The 17,761-nt window shown below is 40.7% G+C and overlaps 1 protein-coding gene across 4 annotated transcripts in view; it reads left to right on the forward strand.

Moving 5' to 3' along the window:
• DENND1A (DENN domain containing 1A) overlaps positions 1–17,761 on the forward strand; it is a 553,473-nt gene that overhangs the window by 365,018 nt on the left and 170,694 nt on the right. For all 4 annotated transcript variants that reach the window (XM_075260171.1, XM_075260173.1, XM_075260172.1 and 1 more), the window contains exon 13: positions 17,112–17,237. In XM_075260171.1, coding sequence (XP_075116272.1) covers positions 17,112–17,237 — 126 coding nt within the window. The remainder of the gene's footprint in view (positions 1–17,111; positions 17,238–17,761) is intronic.

Raw genomic sequence — 17,761 nt, forward strand, 5'->3', positions numbered from 1 at the left:
AATTTATTATTATTATTATTATTATTATTATTATTATTATTATTATTATTCATAAAGCTATTTTTTTCTAGAGAGATGTCTGGTTTTTTTTTTTTCTTCATTATTTGTGTGTGTGAAGAGAGCGGCGGGATTTGCTGATAAGTCTATTTTGTAGAGAACATCAGCAATGAAAAATGAGAGCTCCTTCTCATGTTTCTGATTTGTAAATCTCGTTTATTTTAAAGGTTGCCTGTATTTTTTTTTTTTTTTTTTATTTTGTAGTGTTTGCAAGAAAATGTTTCTTGGTTTATTCATGCTGACAACTGAAAAGCTTTGGACCTAATTAAAAGTATTTTCACTCGCACCTTTAGTGAACCATTTCATTATGCCGCAATGCACAGATTGCATTTTGAAATATGGTGATAGTTTAAATCTGACCTTTTAATCCCAAACTGCCAGAATTTCCTTAAAACTACACTCTCAGGGCCACGCTTTATGTATATTAGCTGTTTGGTTAGAAATTATCTTCTGTACATGCAGTGACTAACAGGCAGAGACATAACAAAATAAATGTATTTATTTCAATGGTATACCTGTGTAACGAGCCGTCCTTTTTAGCTGATATTTACGTCCTTTCATTCCTTGACATGCTGATAGTCAGTTTCTCCTGCTTTAACTCCAATTCAATTTTTTCTGCTGCTCCCGGAGAGTTTGTTGTTTTTTGCCGTGATGATCCACTACTGAAAAACAGTTTGACAATTTATGTAAAATATACCCCCCTCCCTTTCCATAATATGAAAGTTACTTATAAACATCTCGGAATAATAAGTAGGTTTGCCATTCAGGGTCTGGCAGTCTCTAGTGGGCATATTCAGGGATGTGTCATTCATTTGGTATAACCAGAGGTTGTCATTTGAATCTTGTGGGCCCCAATGTAAAACCTGTTATGGGGCACCTACTTACCTTGTGCTATTTAGTATAGCGGTATAGTTTATGGGGCACTTTTGGGGCCTGTTCACGGCTCTGTTGCAACTGTTTCTCACCCTATAGCTACAACCCTGGGGAGAAAGTCAACACAATAGGCTTCCTTACTCAGACAAATGAAGTGGGGAGGGGATGGGTGGGTTCACTCTTCTACAGGAGACAAATTGTGGTGGCTAGACTGGTTGGTCAGAGTGTCTCCAAAATGGCGCACTGCGGTGTTACTGGTTCATTGGCCAGTACCTACCAGACATGGTTAAAGGAAGAACACCTGTTGAACTGGCGACATGGTCATGGCCATTGCTACATTCATCCCTGTGTAGCCACAGGTCACTCAGTGCCTCTCCTTTATCCACGCTGATGAAGAGGCTGACAGTGTACGGGAGGAAGCTCTTTTCCTATGTATAGGAATAACAGAAGAAACACTATATCTGGTATTACAAGAAAGGGTCCGATAGATAGATAGATAGATAGATAGATAGATAGATAGATAGATAGATTAGATATTTATTTTAAATTATTTATTTAATATTTTTTCTTCTCTGACACCTGACAACTCCTTTATAGGTCCCCATACCACAGGACAATTTCAGAGTCCTTGTGAAGCTCAGACCTCATTGACACAACATGGTTGTAATGTCATAACAGCTCAATATCTATGTATATCAGTCTGTGAAAATCATGGACGGCGCACAAATACCATCCGTGTGTTGTCCTTTTTTCAGAGTAATTTTGTTAAATGGTTGATCTGTTTCTGTTACTGAACACGAAGAACAGAGTAGACAACATTAGTTTTGTTTGTAAAATATTCTGAGAAACTTGTTACATCAATTAACCACCGTTCTTCAAGGATGTTCTAAATCCGAGTGGCAAAACTTGATGGTAAAGTTAAGTCCCTGTTTATTAAACAGCAGGTAGGTTCCTTCTTCATACTAAGTGACTTGTGTTTTCTGGCGCTCATGAAAAGACTGCGGATCTAGAGAGTAGATGGATTCCGAGCTGTTAATTAAAGACTCCTTGCTCTGTTGAAATAATAATTAGTCTTTCTAATTGAAGTTACGGAAACTTGCTGAGAGGACATTTTCTAGCAGGTTAGCGGAACACTGAGAGCAGCGACAGTGTAACAAAATACCTTCTTCACTGTAATTACATTAGTCGCAGACGCGTAATACGTTTTATTTGATCTCATGTGATTTAAAGGGAGAGACGCGTCCTTTTATAAGCTTGGTAAATGTGCGCTTGGCATTCCAAATGATCCTGTGGTCATGTAGCTAGTAATATTGAAGTCTGTGATACCTACAGGTCAAAGTGCTACAGACATATTGCCCAAAATTGGTCAGAGAGGGACACTTGAATAATCAACACATATTTGCCAATACATACATAAGAAACCCCCCCTTTACTGATTATGAAAACATGTTGCAAACAAGTTTATTGGGTCTAACAAATAAAATAGGCCATCATACCCTTCAAATTTGGGTGTCAGTGGCTGGTCCATTATTGAGTTAGAGCCCCGGCCATCCAGTGGATCCTCTGGTAGACCAATTCTACACTGCCTGTGTCCACTGTTTGAACGGAGTGGTAGTCGGGCATATGTGGTACTGCTCCATTCAAGGTCAAGTATAGTGCTCAGCTATTTTTGCCAATGTCATACATTTTAAATGGAGCAGTAGTGCAACCTCTGCTCCATTTACATGGGGGTGGGGGGCACAGGGCCCTTGTTCTTCTGACCACTGGGATCCTTAGCAATCACATACTTATCTTGTGGATTGGTGATGTGTTACTTATGGAACACCCTTCTAAGAAGTCCCTTTACTTTTTCTTCCCGACACAAACTGGCACACTCATCTTGGTCAGAGGGAAATAAGTTACTTCCAGAATCCTTTGTTAAGGCTTGTTAAAATCCGACATATTGGGAGATCCCATGTACATTACATTGGTGAGTTTTGGCACTCTAGTTACTGAGGTCACCGCTACGGATAGTTATTAGCTACAACAGTCGCATGTGATCTTAACAAACAAACACAATTCATGGGGTTTGCAAACCGTAGTTTTTCCAGCAGTAACATTTATCACATATGGGATAAGTTAAAATGGTGAGGGTCCCGCATAGGATTTGCCAAAAGATTGTTAAATACTTTCCCCACCTCTGGGACCTTCATCATATTGGCAAGTTCTGGCTGATTCTGACCAACCACTTGCCCAATTTCCCCCTACACGTGCATGCATGGGATGGGTGAACAGTGTATATATTCTGAATAGGAGAAGGTAGTAGGCTGCTGCCAGATATGATGAGAATATACCTTTAGACAAGCATGTATGTTAATATCTGTAAGGCCGATTTCACACAAATATCAATAATGGCCATCACTCCTGTTTTTGGAGCGTATAGAAAAATAAATGATTTTATTGGTGCTGTTCACATATCTGCTTTTTTTTAATGGTATGTTTTCATGGACCATCAAAAAATAGAATACATCCTGTTTTTGTTCATTTTCATGGAATTCTCAATACAATAAAGTCTATGAGGGATCCGTGAACAGGTGCAAAACAGTTGTGAAAAAACCCCCAGACTGTTTCATGTTTTCACGGCCATTTCTATCATAGCAGTGTGAAATCTAGCTCAAGTCTCTGTATTCTACATTTCCACAACTATTAGAGAGTCTTGAACAAACATAAAAATATCAAGACTTTTCATAAAGAATTTTTCCCGAGCAGCGTGCCCTCCACTGTGCCTGGCAAACACTGCATTTATGTAGTCAAACCTATTGATCCCTGTCTATAAACAGTCATTACAGCCAATAATAAAAGTGGTGATGTAGACCTAGGAAAGCTTACACTGTAGGTAGGGATCTGCCCTCCGCAGGGGGTGGCTGGTGTTGATGAGTGGTAAATGGATTAACACAATATTATAGAGTAGTTAAAGGTGTTGGAGATGAGCATTAGCAATCTAGGAATTGGAGGCTAATCTGTTAAAAAAAAAAAAAAAAAAAAAAAATCCCTCTGTTCTTAGCAAGCAGGACTTCCATAAAGTGTGAACTGTACAATATTGATTCCTGTTAAATCACAAATGTAAAGAGCAGCCAAAAAAAAATTAATTTGTTTATTTATTTTGGGTTCGTTGTTACAAAAATTTCTTGATATGTGAACGATGGCAATAATAAATTTGTCATGGAGAGCTGTTATGTCCTATAAGGTGATGCAAAAATTATGACGTATAAGAGGGTGAATCAATAGGGAAAGAATGTACCAAGCCCTACTCGCACTCCAGAGTTCTGCTGTTTAAAAAAAAAAAGTTGCAGAGTTTGAGCTTACCTGTGAAAAAATACTGGAACATTTTATGCCACTCCTCCACCTTTGTAAACTGAGTGGGGAAAGTGGATGGTTTAGGCAGGTTTATCAAATGTGAGTTTTTCAAAAGTCTCAAAAATAGTTGCAATATCACTTATGTAAAGGGTGTGGTAAAAATTAAAGTAACCTCTTATTACAGAAGTATTAGACTTTGTCAATTTTAGCAATCCTGGTATGACATTTGATAAATTTGGTGCCAATTACGTCACTGCAGAATCCGACAAATGATAAATTCCCCTCATTGTGTTCCCCCCTCTTTGCCTCCTTCCATTGATATATTTGTTGTCATACATAGTAGTGTTCACAATACTTTGCTTCTTGCGGCTTGTCACCACTATACAGTGTCAGTAATGGGCACCCACTGTAGTTGGATTTTATTTCACCATATAAACAATTGGTGCGTGTTTAATACATAACACATTGTATAGTCGCTTTCTGCATCAGAAAAATTCCAAAGTCTTCATCTGTGCAATTAAGTAAAGAAAACTGAGGTTATCTTTATATTACTACTAGCTTTTGCCTGCGACTTCGTCTGCATGTTGTTGGTGTTGATGATCCACCTATATTCAGCAAATTGCTGACATTGATGATCCGCCTGCTCCGGCGTTTCGGCAGCTCTCAAGCTGGCCTCAAGCTCTCCTTGCACCATGCCTGTGATTGTTGCAGCATCTCAGCAGCTCGCTGGGCCATCATATAATAGGTGGGTTGCTGGCGTCGATGATCCATCTGCTCCAATGTTTCAGCAGCTCTCAAGCTGGCCTGCTGCTTCACTTGTTTCTTGCGCTGTGCCTGTGATTGTTCCAGCATCTCAGCAGCTCGCTGGAATGCCATATAATGAACGTGTTGTTGGCGTTGATGATCCGTCTGATCCAGCATTTCAGCTGCTCTAAGAGCCACTTGACACCTAGTTTGCTGAATCTTCCTCAGCTCCGTTTGAGCAGCAGTCTGGTGGGGCGGGTTTTGGAAATTTGCGACAACTTTGATTTTCGTTACCTCCACTTGTTTAAAATTGGGAAACTGCCAATTTTTATTAAAGGCATTTTCCCAAGTCAGTGTCCGAACTTGCTGACTCCAGTGTCTGCTTATGACTTTCTGTATTTGTGTCTCCCCTCCTCCCTCTGGCTCAACAAGACACAGAAGACTTACTTATTCAGAGTCTTCTGTTGTTATCTCCGTGTTTACATAGAGAGTTAACCGCAAGCTGCAGATTAGCTGATTCTCCTTGCAGGAGGAGCAGTGTAATATAGTATATGAACATAAATTCATAACCGTTGTGAAGCCATGTCATTTGCTGGGATAAAAAGTAGCCTATGTTTTAATCAAGGTTGGAAACTATCTATGTGCCAAATTTCATCCAAATCCATTTAGCTGATTTTGCATGAAAGAGTAACAAACACACAAACTTTCACATTCATAATATTAGTTGGATTCTAAAACCGTTTTATATATATATATATATATATATATATATATATATATATAGCAGCTACATTGACCTATTATGTATAAATGTACATATATAAATTAAAATGATATATAATTTTCCAGACTCCAAATAAGCTTTAAGGGATTGTCTAAGAGAATATATTAATGACTTATATGTAAGGATCCAACATCCAGCACCCACACCAGTCAGAAGATATCTGCACAGTATATGGACTTTAAGGCCTTGTATACCATATAGTCATCATTCTGTTCTACTGCAACTCAGCTCCCATTAAGTTGAATGGACAGTGTATAGAATTGTCTGATTCTGAATCTGTATACTTTGCAGGTCGTTGATATCTGTTTGGGGTGGGTCAAACACCCAGCTTCTCCGCTGATCAACTTCCATGGCCTGCCAAATTTGCTATGCACTATACAGATTCTGAAGCAGTCCGTTCTGTACACTCTGTAGTGGCTCTTCAGGTGAATGGAAGCTAAGCTTCAGTAGTACAGAATGGCCACTGCTTGGTGTATACAGAGCTCTTGCTTCCTGATCCATACACTATTCAGATATCAACTGACTGTTGTCGGTGCTGGGTGTTGAATCTTCACCAATCTGATATTGCTGATCTATTGGTGATTGGTATATCTACTCTTAGACAACCCCTTTAAGATCTTTCCAGTATCACACATTTATTGAGATTTGATATATGATCTGGAGGTCCAGTCTGGAATGCTTGAGTCTAGAATGGGGTGGTTTAAGCCAGACGTGTCATGGATCCAGTAGATGGTTCTTCCTCAGATTCAAGTATGTTAGCGGTGAAAGGCAGGTAGGCTGAGCCTTTCCCATTTTCGGGTTGTTGCATTGTATTACTAACTATACTTCTCCTATATGCAAACCTAGCCTGCCTGGTGTGACGTGGATACATCAGGTGGTTTCTCATACTAACTGCCACTTGAGGCAGCGCCACCTACTGGATCCATGGCTTACCAGGTACCACCTCATTCTAACCACTCCATTTTAGCATCTACCATTCTTAAATTCAGCCTTAATAGTTTAAGGATTTTTTGGCCTGACCAGTCAAGATTTCGGTGAAGGCATAGGTCAGAAATTGAAAAATAAAAATAATGTGTCTCTTTTCTGGATGGACCATCCAATGTTTTATAAGTAGCGTAAACTGCTGGACATGAAACGAAGCAATTATTTATTTACGGCTACATTTCCAGCTACAAAGCAGTAAGACATCATGTGACGCGCCAGTGATTTGCAATCTGCATGTGTGAGAAGGTGTCCGGTTGATATTTGCTCAGTTTCAATGAGTGAGCATTCACCTTTTGTGTAAATGGTAATTAGATCATTAGGAGATCTGTACTTGCACCTGAAAAGTGTGGCTTTGTGAATATGGAGTAATTACACACCTCGACAATGAAAGAGGGAGGTCAGTCGGGGTTAAGTGCCTAATAATGCACAGGTGGAGCAGAGCCTTTGAGAAGCCAGAAGCAAAAGGGTTAGGATGATGAGTTTCAAAGGATGGAAATGTCAGTGATGCTACCATAGATACTGTTATTTTCTGCTCAGCCTTTCAAGTGCTTACCCCGGTGATTTGAATTATTAAAAACTATCAGGAATTTAGTTATGCATGACCAGACAGCGGCTATAGGTTGTCTTCTGGCCTCATCTTAAATGTCTCATCTTATATTTGTTCCAACTTGTAAGGCTTAAAAAGGACCGGTCAGCTAGTAAATACTAGTATTCCCATTAAATACTGGAACATCTTTTCTGTGCCGTTCCTATTTTTCCTCCTAAAAAATGTATACATAAGTTGATACATAAGTGATACCAGTTGCAGATGTGTCTGTTCACCTTCTGACATTGTCCCATCGGGGCTGGCAGGGCTATACTGTGTAGGGGCACACACCTTTGTAAAGAGAAACCGTAATACCCAGTTGTCGTTTTATTCATAAATGTTTGGGAGGAGTATCTGAGGAACAAGAGAATGCAAAGTTTTAAGGAAAGCCGATCTAAAACTCTTATTTTATAGCACATCTAAGTAATGCACCAGGTTTAGCACAAATTAAACTTCTCACCAATTCACAGTATGCGGTTAAGTATCTGCTTGCTGGGGCCCTCGCCAAGCAATATGGTGGGTGTCCTGAGTCCCCACATTTGAATGGAGCAGCAGTCACATGTTTGTGTTTCATCAACATTCACTTCCTTGGGATTGCCACAGAGAGAGTAGCAGAGTACCCTAGTCAGCTTCTCCTACATGGTTTCATAGTGATAAATAGAGCAACACTGAGCATAAAGGACTTAGGACCCCCATTTTTGGAACTGATGGTGGTCTGACCTCCAATTAGCTCTCTTGGTTAAACCCACAGGCCAATGACTTCACGTTAAATGGTGACATGGCCTGTTACATTCAAGTTAATGGGGCTGCAATACCAAGCAAAGCTTCTATACAATGAACAGCACTGTTCATTGTATAGAAGCACTACATCTGATGTAGCAGAGCCGAGTGTGCATAAGGGTTCTAGTGCACCCTCGGCTCTGCTACATCTGATGGGCTGACCGGCACACGGTGTAGTTGAGCAGAACTGGCTCAACACTGCTAAGTCTCTGCATTCCCATAGGAATGCATTGGCCAGCCTTCGGCCAATCAGCGCTGGCTCTGCCGGAGGAGGCGGAGTCTAAGGTCGGACCTGAATGGAGACTGGTGTGGAGCGATCTTAGACTCCGCCTCCTCCAGCAGAGCCAGCGCTGATTGGTCGAATTCCGTACTCTGGCCAATCAGCGCTGTCCAATGCATTCCTATGGGAAAAAGTTATCTTGCGAAAATCGCAAGCTGACAGGGATTTCCATGAAATAAAGTGACTTTTATGCCCCCAGACATGCTTCCCCTGCTGTCCCAGTGTCATTCCAGGGTGTTGTTATCATTTCCTGGGGTGTCATAGTGGACTTGGTGACCCTCCAGACACGGATTTGGGTTTCCCCCTTAACGAGTATATGTTCCCCATAGACTATAATGGGGTTCAAAACCCGTTCGAACACTCGAACAGTGAGCGGTTGTTCGAATCGAATTTCGATCCTCGAACATTTTAGTGTTCGCTCATTTCTAACTATAATGAGGCTGTGGGCGCTGCTGGAGATTACAGTCCAAGCAGCCCCATAGAAGTCAGTGTAGCTCCAATCACACCTGTGCACTGGTTCTCCCTTCACAAGGAGGCTTTTGGGGAACTTTCTCCTGATCAGTAGGGGACCCGGCGGTCGGACACACTTCCCTATTCACTGGATAGGGGATAAGTGTTCTTAATGGCATAACCCCTTTGGTTCTTACCCTAGGAGTTGAAACTTGGGAGTCATTAATACAATCTCAGCAGCACTTTGAGAATAGCCCTAATCTATCCAGTGAAGAACTACTTTATTCTGTAAAGTCTGCAGAAGGACTGTAATGGCGTATATGTAATTTCTGGTGATACAATAGTCATAATTCATACATTACACCTACTTACTCTCTTAAAATAAATCCCATATTATTTTGGGGAAATATGCGGTACCTATGACACAACCCTAAATCTAATTTTTCTGTAAGCTCTACCCCAGACCATCTTAAGTGGAAAAAGATCTAAATTGCTTTAACGACTTAAGTTAATTATGGCCGGACAGTGAATGAACTGACAAAATATCCTGCATTATACTAATGGTGTGATCCTCCATGGTCACATTAATTTTCTCAAAGGTTCCATGCACATTCCTGCTTAATTAAAATAACCTTCAGTGATATTTACGTGGGGCTGGGAAGAAGACTTGCACTACATATCAGTTTGATCCGTTCGTGTGCTGGTGTGACCTCACTTAGCAGTAAGTGTTTCTGACTTGAGCCGACTTCAAGGAAAATCTGCAAAAATGACATTTCTATTTTAAACAGCAACAATTTCCAATGAATGAATTCCACAAAGACAGCACCTTTTTAATTACTGATATCTGCTTCATTTGATGATCGGCGGGGGGATTTTATGTGTGTATTTATAGGCACATTATCAGTGTCTGCTCTGACGCTATATTGTTTTTCACTTAATAAATGCACTACTTGCCATTAAACACGTTTTTTGATTATTTGACTGTTTCCAAAGGGGAAATGGCATTGCTCTCGACAGGCTGGTTGCACGTGGAGGATAGCTAGTATTGTAATATAATAGAATTTAATAGAATATGTACAGTACATTAACCGGTTAAGGACCGCTGGCCGTAAATTTACGGCCAGCAGTCCTGGTCTCTAAGACCAGCCGATAGTAAATTTACGGCCGGTCTTCAGAGACTCACTAGGCAGGGGGTGGGGCGGGGGGAGGGCAGGGGTTAGGTGTTACTAACACCTAACCACCCCCTCAACAACGTTCAGTCGGACTCAGTTCCGACTGAACGTTTTAACCCTTTCGATCGTGCCATGAAACATCACGGCGCGATCGAAAGGGATCCGCCGCAGATTGAAGCTGATCGGCACCCCCCGCGGCGAGATCGGGGGGTGCCGATGTCAGTAAAAGGTAGTCTGGGGTCTGGCCAGTGACCCCAGACTACCGGAGCCCCCACATACCTGGTTGATCCTGCCGACCGATGGAGGAAGTGAGCGATGTGTCTCACTTCCTCTGCAGCTTGCAGGACACGAGCAGGCTCATGTCCTGCTCGTGTCTTGCAAGCTACTATACAGAATCAGTTGGTGCTTTCATGAAAGCATCAACTGATTCAAGTGTCCTAAAGGGACACATGAAAAAGTAAAAAAAAAAAAAGTTAAAAAAAAATAAAGTGTATGAAAAAAGTAATAAAGTTATAAAGCCCAAAAATCCCTTTTTCTCTATACAAAATGAATTATATAAAAAAAGTACTAAAAATTAATAAAAACAATGCATATTTGGTATCGCCGCGTCCGTAACAACCTGTACAATAAAAGTGAAATAATATTTAATGTATACGGTGTACATCTGAAAAAAAAAACGGAAAAAACCCGCCGGAAGTAATGATTTTTCACCATATCACCTTACAAAATATGCTATAAAAAGTGATCAAAAAATCATATGCACCCCACAATAGTACCAATAAAAAGTGCAGGTTGTCCCGCAAAAAATAAGCCCTCAACCAACACTGTCAATCGAAAAATAAAAATGTTACGCCTCTCAGAAGATGGCGATGCAAAAATCACTGATTTATGTCCCCAAATGTGTTTTTGTTCTGCAGAATTAGTATCGCATAAAAAAATACTATAAATGAGGTATCGCCGTAACCGTACCGACCCGCAGAATAAAGGCTACATGTTACTTATACTGTACGCTGCATGGCGCAAAATTTAAAGGGTACAACTCAATGCCAGGATTGATTTTTTTTTTTTTTTTTTTTTTTTTTAAATCCAGCAAGAAAGAGTTAATAAAATGTATTCAGTATGTTGTAGGCACCCAAAAATGGTGTCATTACAAAATACATCACATCCCGCAAACAACAAGCCCTTATATGGCCGCGTCACCAAAAGAATAAAGAAAATATAGCATCTAGCAATGTGAAGACAAAATCACGCAAAATCGCCAAATCATTAGAATACAACTGGCGGCGTCAGGAAGGGAATATATAAGCGGTGTGAGCGAATATCAGTGGACACCCCAGATTTACAGCTTATGAGGGAACAGACACCAGAAGTGACCCCCAAAGTGACCCCCAGAGTGACTCCCCCAATCATAGGAGCTACTGGGACATAGTAGGGAATTTGGTGTCCCCAATGTCCTCCACACAGCTTATATATTCCCTCTTCGCCATCCGCTGTGCAGTCACGTCTGGGATACTAATACTCACTACACCCCCTGATAAATTCTTTGAGGGGTGCAGTTTTCAAAATGGGGTCACTCCTTTGGGGAATCCACTTTTCTGGTACCTTACAGGCTCTACAAACATGACATGGCGTCCAGATACCAAACATCTGAATCTGTACTCCAAAAGCCTCATCGCGCTCCTTCCCTTCTGCGCCCTGCTGTGTGCCCAAACTGCAGTTTATGACACGTTTGACACATGTATGACACTGGTGTACCCGGGATAACGGACGTAATGTCATATGTGGGAATAAACTGATATTAGGGCACAGCCGGACACAGAAGGGAAGAAGGGTTATTGGGTTTTTGGAGCCCAGACGGTTTGGTTTTTGGATGCCATGACACCTTTGCAGAGCTGAAACGCCAGTAAAGTGGAATCCCCTGATATGTGACCTTATTTTGGAAACTACGCCCCTGAAGGATTTATCCAGGGGTACAGAGAGCATTTTTAGCCCCCAAGTTTTGCTATAACTTATTATCCATAAATGAATACGCAGATGATTGTGAGAACTGAAAATGACCATTTTTCCAGGAATCCGTCATTTCAGTGCGTAATATGTTGTGCCCGCCTTGTATCAGAGATGAACTCTCTGAAAGCTGTTGTGCCCGGGATACCACCCGCTTACCAGTTTTTGGAGTGTCTCTGCTGACATAAGTCGGGCACAACATATCGGGTACTGAAATGGCGAATCTCTGGAAATTTTTCATTTTTAACTTCTCATTATCAGTTGCGATTTCATTTCTGGAAACTAAATAAATGCAACACTCAAGGGTTAAAAATTCTCGCTACGCCATTTGATAAATCCCATCAGTGGGCTAGTGTCCAAAATAGGGTGACATGTCTGCAGATTCCACTTTATTGACAATTCAGGGGCTTTGCAAAAGTGACGTCCAAAAACCAAACTGTGCTCCAGAAACCAAAATAGCGCTCCTTCCCTTCTGCGCCCTGCTGTGTGCCCAAACTACAGTTTATGCAACATGTATGACACTGGTGTACCCGGGATAACGTACGTAATGTCATATGTGGGTATAAACTGATATTAGGGCACATGTATGACACTGGTGTACCCGGGATAACGTATGTAATGTCATATGTGGGTATAAACTGATATTAGGGCACAGACGGACACAGAAGGGTTATTGGGTTTTTGGAGCACAGATGGTTTGGTTTTTGGATGCCATGACACTTTTGCAGAGACCCTAAACTTGCCCCTACAAAATGGGGTTTACAGTTACCTCCAGGTCTCTCCAAAAGGAACATGGCCCCCAGAAAGTCCCTCTAAATCTGTACCCCAAAAGCTAAAAAGCGCAGTGCTCCTTCCCTTCTGAGCCCTGCTGTGTGCCCAAGCAGCAGTTTACACCCACATATATCATTTTTTGCCCCTCGGGATGGCCCCTTAATAGTTTTAGGAGTGCAGGTCTCTGACAACACAAAGTGGGTGCAACGTATTGGGCACCGAAATGGCATATTTCTTTCAAAATTTCAATTTTCATTTTGGACATTCATTTTTTGGAAGCATTTTAGGCACAAAATGATAATACCCCTTGATTCATTCCTTGACAGGTGTAGTTTATAAAATGGGGTCACTTTTGAGGGGTTTCCATTGTATTGATACTTTAGGGGCTCTGCAAATGCGACATGGCACGAGAAAACTATTCCAGCCACATCTGCCCTCCAAAATCCAAATACCTCTCTTTCCATTCTGAGCCCCATCATGTACCCATACAGCAGATTATGGCCACATATGGGGTATTGCCGTGTTCAGGAGAAATTGTGTAACAAACTGTGGGGGGCTTTTAATTCTTTAACTACTTGCAAAATTAAAAATATGGCGCTAAATGGACGATACATTGTGAAAAAAAAGTAATTTTTCATTTTTACGTCCCAATGTTAATAAAATCTGTGAAACAGCTGTGAGGCCAAAATGCTCACCAAACCCCTAGATAAATTCTATGAGGGGTGTAGTTTCCAAAATGGGGTCACTTTTAGGGGGTTTCCACTATATTGATACTTTAGGGGCTCTGCAAATGCGACATGGGACTTGAAAAATATTCCAGCAAAATCTGTACTTCAAAAGCCAAATAGCCCTCTTTCCATTCTGAGCCCCGCCATGTTCCCATACAGCAGATTATTACCACATATGGGGCATTTCTGTGTTCAGGAGAAATTGTTTAACGAACTTTATGGAGCTTTTTCCCCTTTATCCTCTTGTGAAAATGAAAAATGTGGGGCTAAATTGACAGTTTATTGGAAAAAAAGTAATTTTTCATTTTCATGTCCCAATGTTAATAAAATCTGTGAAACAGCTGTAGGGTCAAAATGCTCACTCTACCCTTTAATATGTTCTGTGGGGGGTGTAGTTTCCCAAATGGGGTCACTTTTAGGGGGTTTCCACTGTATTGGTTCTCTAGGGGCTCTGCTAATGCGACATGGCACCTAAAATTATTCCAGCAAAATCTGCCATCCAAAAGCCAAATAGCGCTCCTTCCATTCTGAGCCCCGCCATGTTCCCATACAGCAGAATATGGCCACACATGGGGTATTGCCGTGTTCAGGAGAAATTGTTTAACAAACTGTGGGGGGACTTTTTCTCCTTTAACCCCTTGTGAAAATTAAAACTTTGGGGATAAAGTGACATTTTAGTAATTTTTCATTTACACATCCCAATGTTAGTAAAATCTGTGAAACAACTGTAGGGTCAAAATGCTGACTATACCCCTTGATGAATTCTGTGAGGAGTGTAGATTCTAAAATGGGGTCACTTTTGGAGGGTTTCCATTGTTTTGGTACTCTAGGGGCTCTGCAAATGAGGCATGATGCCTGAAAATTATTCCAGCAAAATCTGCTGTTCACACCCCCAGTGTCGCTCCTTCCCTTCCATGCACTGCCGTGTACCCAAAAAATCAGTTTACGCCCACATGTGGGGTATTTCTGTGCACGGGAGAAATTGCATAACAAAATGTGAGATGCATTTTCTCCTTTAACCCTTTGTGAATGTGTTAATTTTAGGTCTAAATGAATGTATTAATGAAAAAAAATGAAATGTCTAAATTTCACTTCCATATTATGTTTATTCTTATGAAAAACTTAAAGGGTTAACAAACATCCCAAATGCTGTTTTGAATAATTTGAGGGGTGTAGTTTTGAAAATGGGGTGATTTATGGGGGTTCTATTATACAGGCCTTTATAATTTCTTACAGAACTGAAGCGGTCCCTAAAAAATTGGTTTGGAGAATTTTCTAGCAAATCTAGAAAATCGCTGTTACACTTGTAAGCCTTGTAACGTCCAAAATAAATAAAAAGAAAATCAAAAGATGATGCCGATATAAAGCAGAGATATGGGAGATAATATTTATTCATGTATTTGGGTGGTATGACTATCTGCCTGAAAAGCAGAGAATTTCACATTTTGAAAATTGCAATTTTTTCCAAATTTCCATCAAATTTCCTAGTTTTTTTATAAATAAATACAAAAATATTGATTAATATTTACCACTAACATGAAGTATAATGTGTTACGAAAAAAACAGTCTCAAAATCATTTGTGTAAGTTAAACCGTCTCAAAGTTATTGCCATTTAAAGTGACACATGTCAGTTTTGAAAAAAAAGGCCTGGTCTTTAACATACTTTTGGGCCTGGTCCTTAACCGGTTAATAGTGAACGTGTATATACACTCCACAACACCAAGAAGGTTAAGTCGTAATATTATGTATATTGGAGAAGTAGTCGGTGTCACTAAGTTCTGCAAATCATCAGAGCACTTTTCAAGCACTTAGCTCCAATCTGTGACATGTGGGAGGGGCATAAAATACAGATTGAAAGCAAAGATTTTTAGCTCCATGAAAACTCAAAAATCGTATCGAATTGGATGATTGTGTACGTTTCCTCCTGTTTGTCAATGTGACACTTATCACCACTTGCAAATTGAGAGGAACAGAGGCCTTGAACTGGGAGACCTGGATTTATCACTCCAGGAGATTACTACACGCCTAGGCCAAGACCTCAGTACTGTTCAGTGTTGTATGTCCAAAGGTTGGGAGAATGGCATCATACTGGGATGATAACAGTAGGTGTCTGAATGGGAACCGCTGCATGGACAGATCCATCTGCATTCTATACTGCAACATAAACGATCAGGAGGTATTGTGCTGTGACATCCAGCTTCAGGTTATATATTTTACTTAAATCACACCCATATATTCTACAGTGCTTTACAGGTATTGTCACCACTCGCTGTCCCTCACCAATATTGTCAGCGCTTGTTGGCTCGCCATCTATATTGAATATTAATATGCCTTTGGGAGGAAACCGGAGTACTCGGAGGAAATCCACACAAACAGAGCGAAATATACAAAATCCATGCAAATGTTGTCTGTGCCTGATTTCAAGCCAAGGGCTTAAGTCCTCACCCCAGACCTCATGCCAGTGCACTGAAAAGCTTTCATGGTATACAGCAAGACAGCTATGGAAGCTGGAATGGACATTTATCTTCTTAAGTGTTGTGTTCTACTATTGTCTCGGATGCAATGACAGCCAAAGATCGGTCTGGAGACCACTTGGGCAGCACCATGAAGAAGCCTTCACATGGGAACGTCACACAGTTCCTAATTTCAGAATTATGGTATGGTGTGGCATATTGTAGACTAGCTGGTACCCTCCAGTCTTCATTTTAAGTACACAAAGAACTTGATATTGCATTGATTTCGACTTTTCCAAAGTGACCCAGGTGTCCTAGTAGCCGATTTTCGACAGATTACATGTTGCCTAAATGGGCTACCATGGCCTACAGCGGGCTTATATCCCATTATAACCATTAATATACTCACGTAAGTACTGTATATGTATTATGTCACATGTTCTCATACTCCATACTGAATAAGACTAGGTTCACACTAGCGCTCGGTCTTCGCTCGGGGATTCCATTCCCCTTTCTGCTTTAAAAAATGCAAAGAGAAAAGTTCTGCAAGCTAAGAGGGACAGGAGGTATACATGTCATGCAATAGAGTTGTTATATGAAGTTAATGGGCATAGAATCTGCTCCAATGTGTGATCGATTGTCTGAAAGTTCAGAATTTAGGCCCCTGACTGTCCTCTTAGCGCTGTCATCCTGTATATGGTAGTAGATACAGCATAGTAGATATACATGTAAATATATACAACAATGCAAAAGGAGGAAAGACATTATTTGTGGACTCTTACAGATCCTCCAAGTGCCCCCTTCTTTCCTCTTTTTCACTGTCGTATGGATTTGTCTTAAAGGGGTATGCACCGCCTATTGGGATCTTTTCAATACCTCCATTTTGTTATTACTGAATAACAGAAGGATGAATTAGGGAGTGCCGCTCCTGCTTCTTTTTTTGACTATACGTGTAACGAAACTGTATATTCGAGTGTTTTTCTAAGCATGCTTTTAAGAATCTTACTAGGTGTTACTTCCATTCATTAGGTATGTTATATATTCTAATATCACTAGATGGTTCTTATTTAGTTCCCACTTGATATAATGATTTTATTACATTTGGCAGGTATCTGCATTAAAGAACAGACTGAGAAAGGTGTCCACAACAACAGGAGACGGGGTGGCACGAGCGTTCTTAAAAGCCCAAGCCTCTTTGTTTGGCAGCTACAGAAGTGCACTCAAAATTGAGCCGGTAAGTGGAATATCTTTCTTAAATGTGAAATGATAGATCTGTAAGAAGATCACACTAGTACAGTCTGTGATCCCGGACCACCACTGATTTTCATAGCAGAGGGACTTAACCCTTTTTGGCACTTCTTCGTAGTATCTGTTGCTAAAACCTGTGGCAGGGCATCACAATCAACACTAATGTCACCTTGTCACATGTATCTGACATTTAGACTGGATTTCTCCTGTTGTGTTTCTCTTACTGTTTCCTATCATTTCTATGCACTCCGGTGATGTCTTGTGTTGCATTGAGATTGCAATCTGAAGCCGACAATTGAATGAATATGCTCCAGCCCTAGCTCACATGTGCTTGCGAGTAGTTAAAGGGGTTATCCAGATTCTACTATTGATAGCCTATCCAGGAGCAGTGTTGTCTCTGTACAACTGATCTGCAGGGGTCCCAGCTGTCGGACCCTTGTAGGTCTAATATTGATGGCCTATCCTAAGGATAGATTATCTATTGTAGAAACTGCATAACCACCTTAAATT

The sequence above is a fragment of the Leptodactylus fuscus genome, chromosome 11 (genome assembly GCF_031893055.1).
Source record: "Leptodactylus fuscus isolate aLepFus1 chromosome 11, aLepFus1.hap2, whole genome shotgun sequence".
NCBI lineage: Eukaryota > Metazoa > Chordata > Amphibia > Anura > Leptodactylidae > Leptodactylus > Leptodactylus fuscus.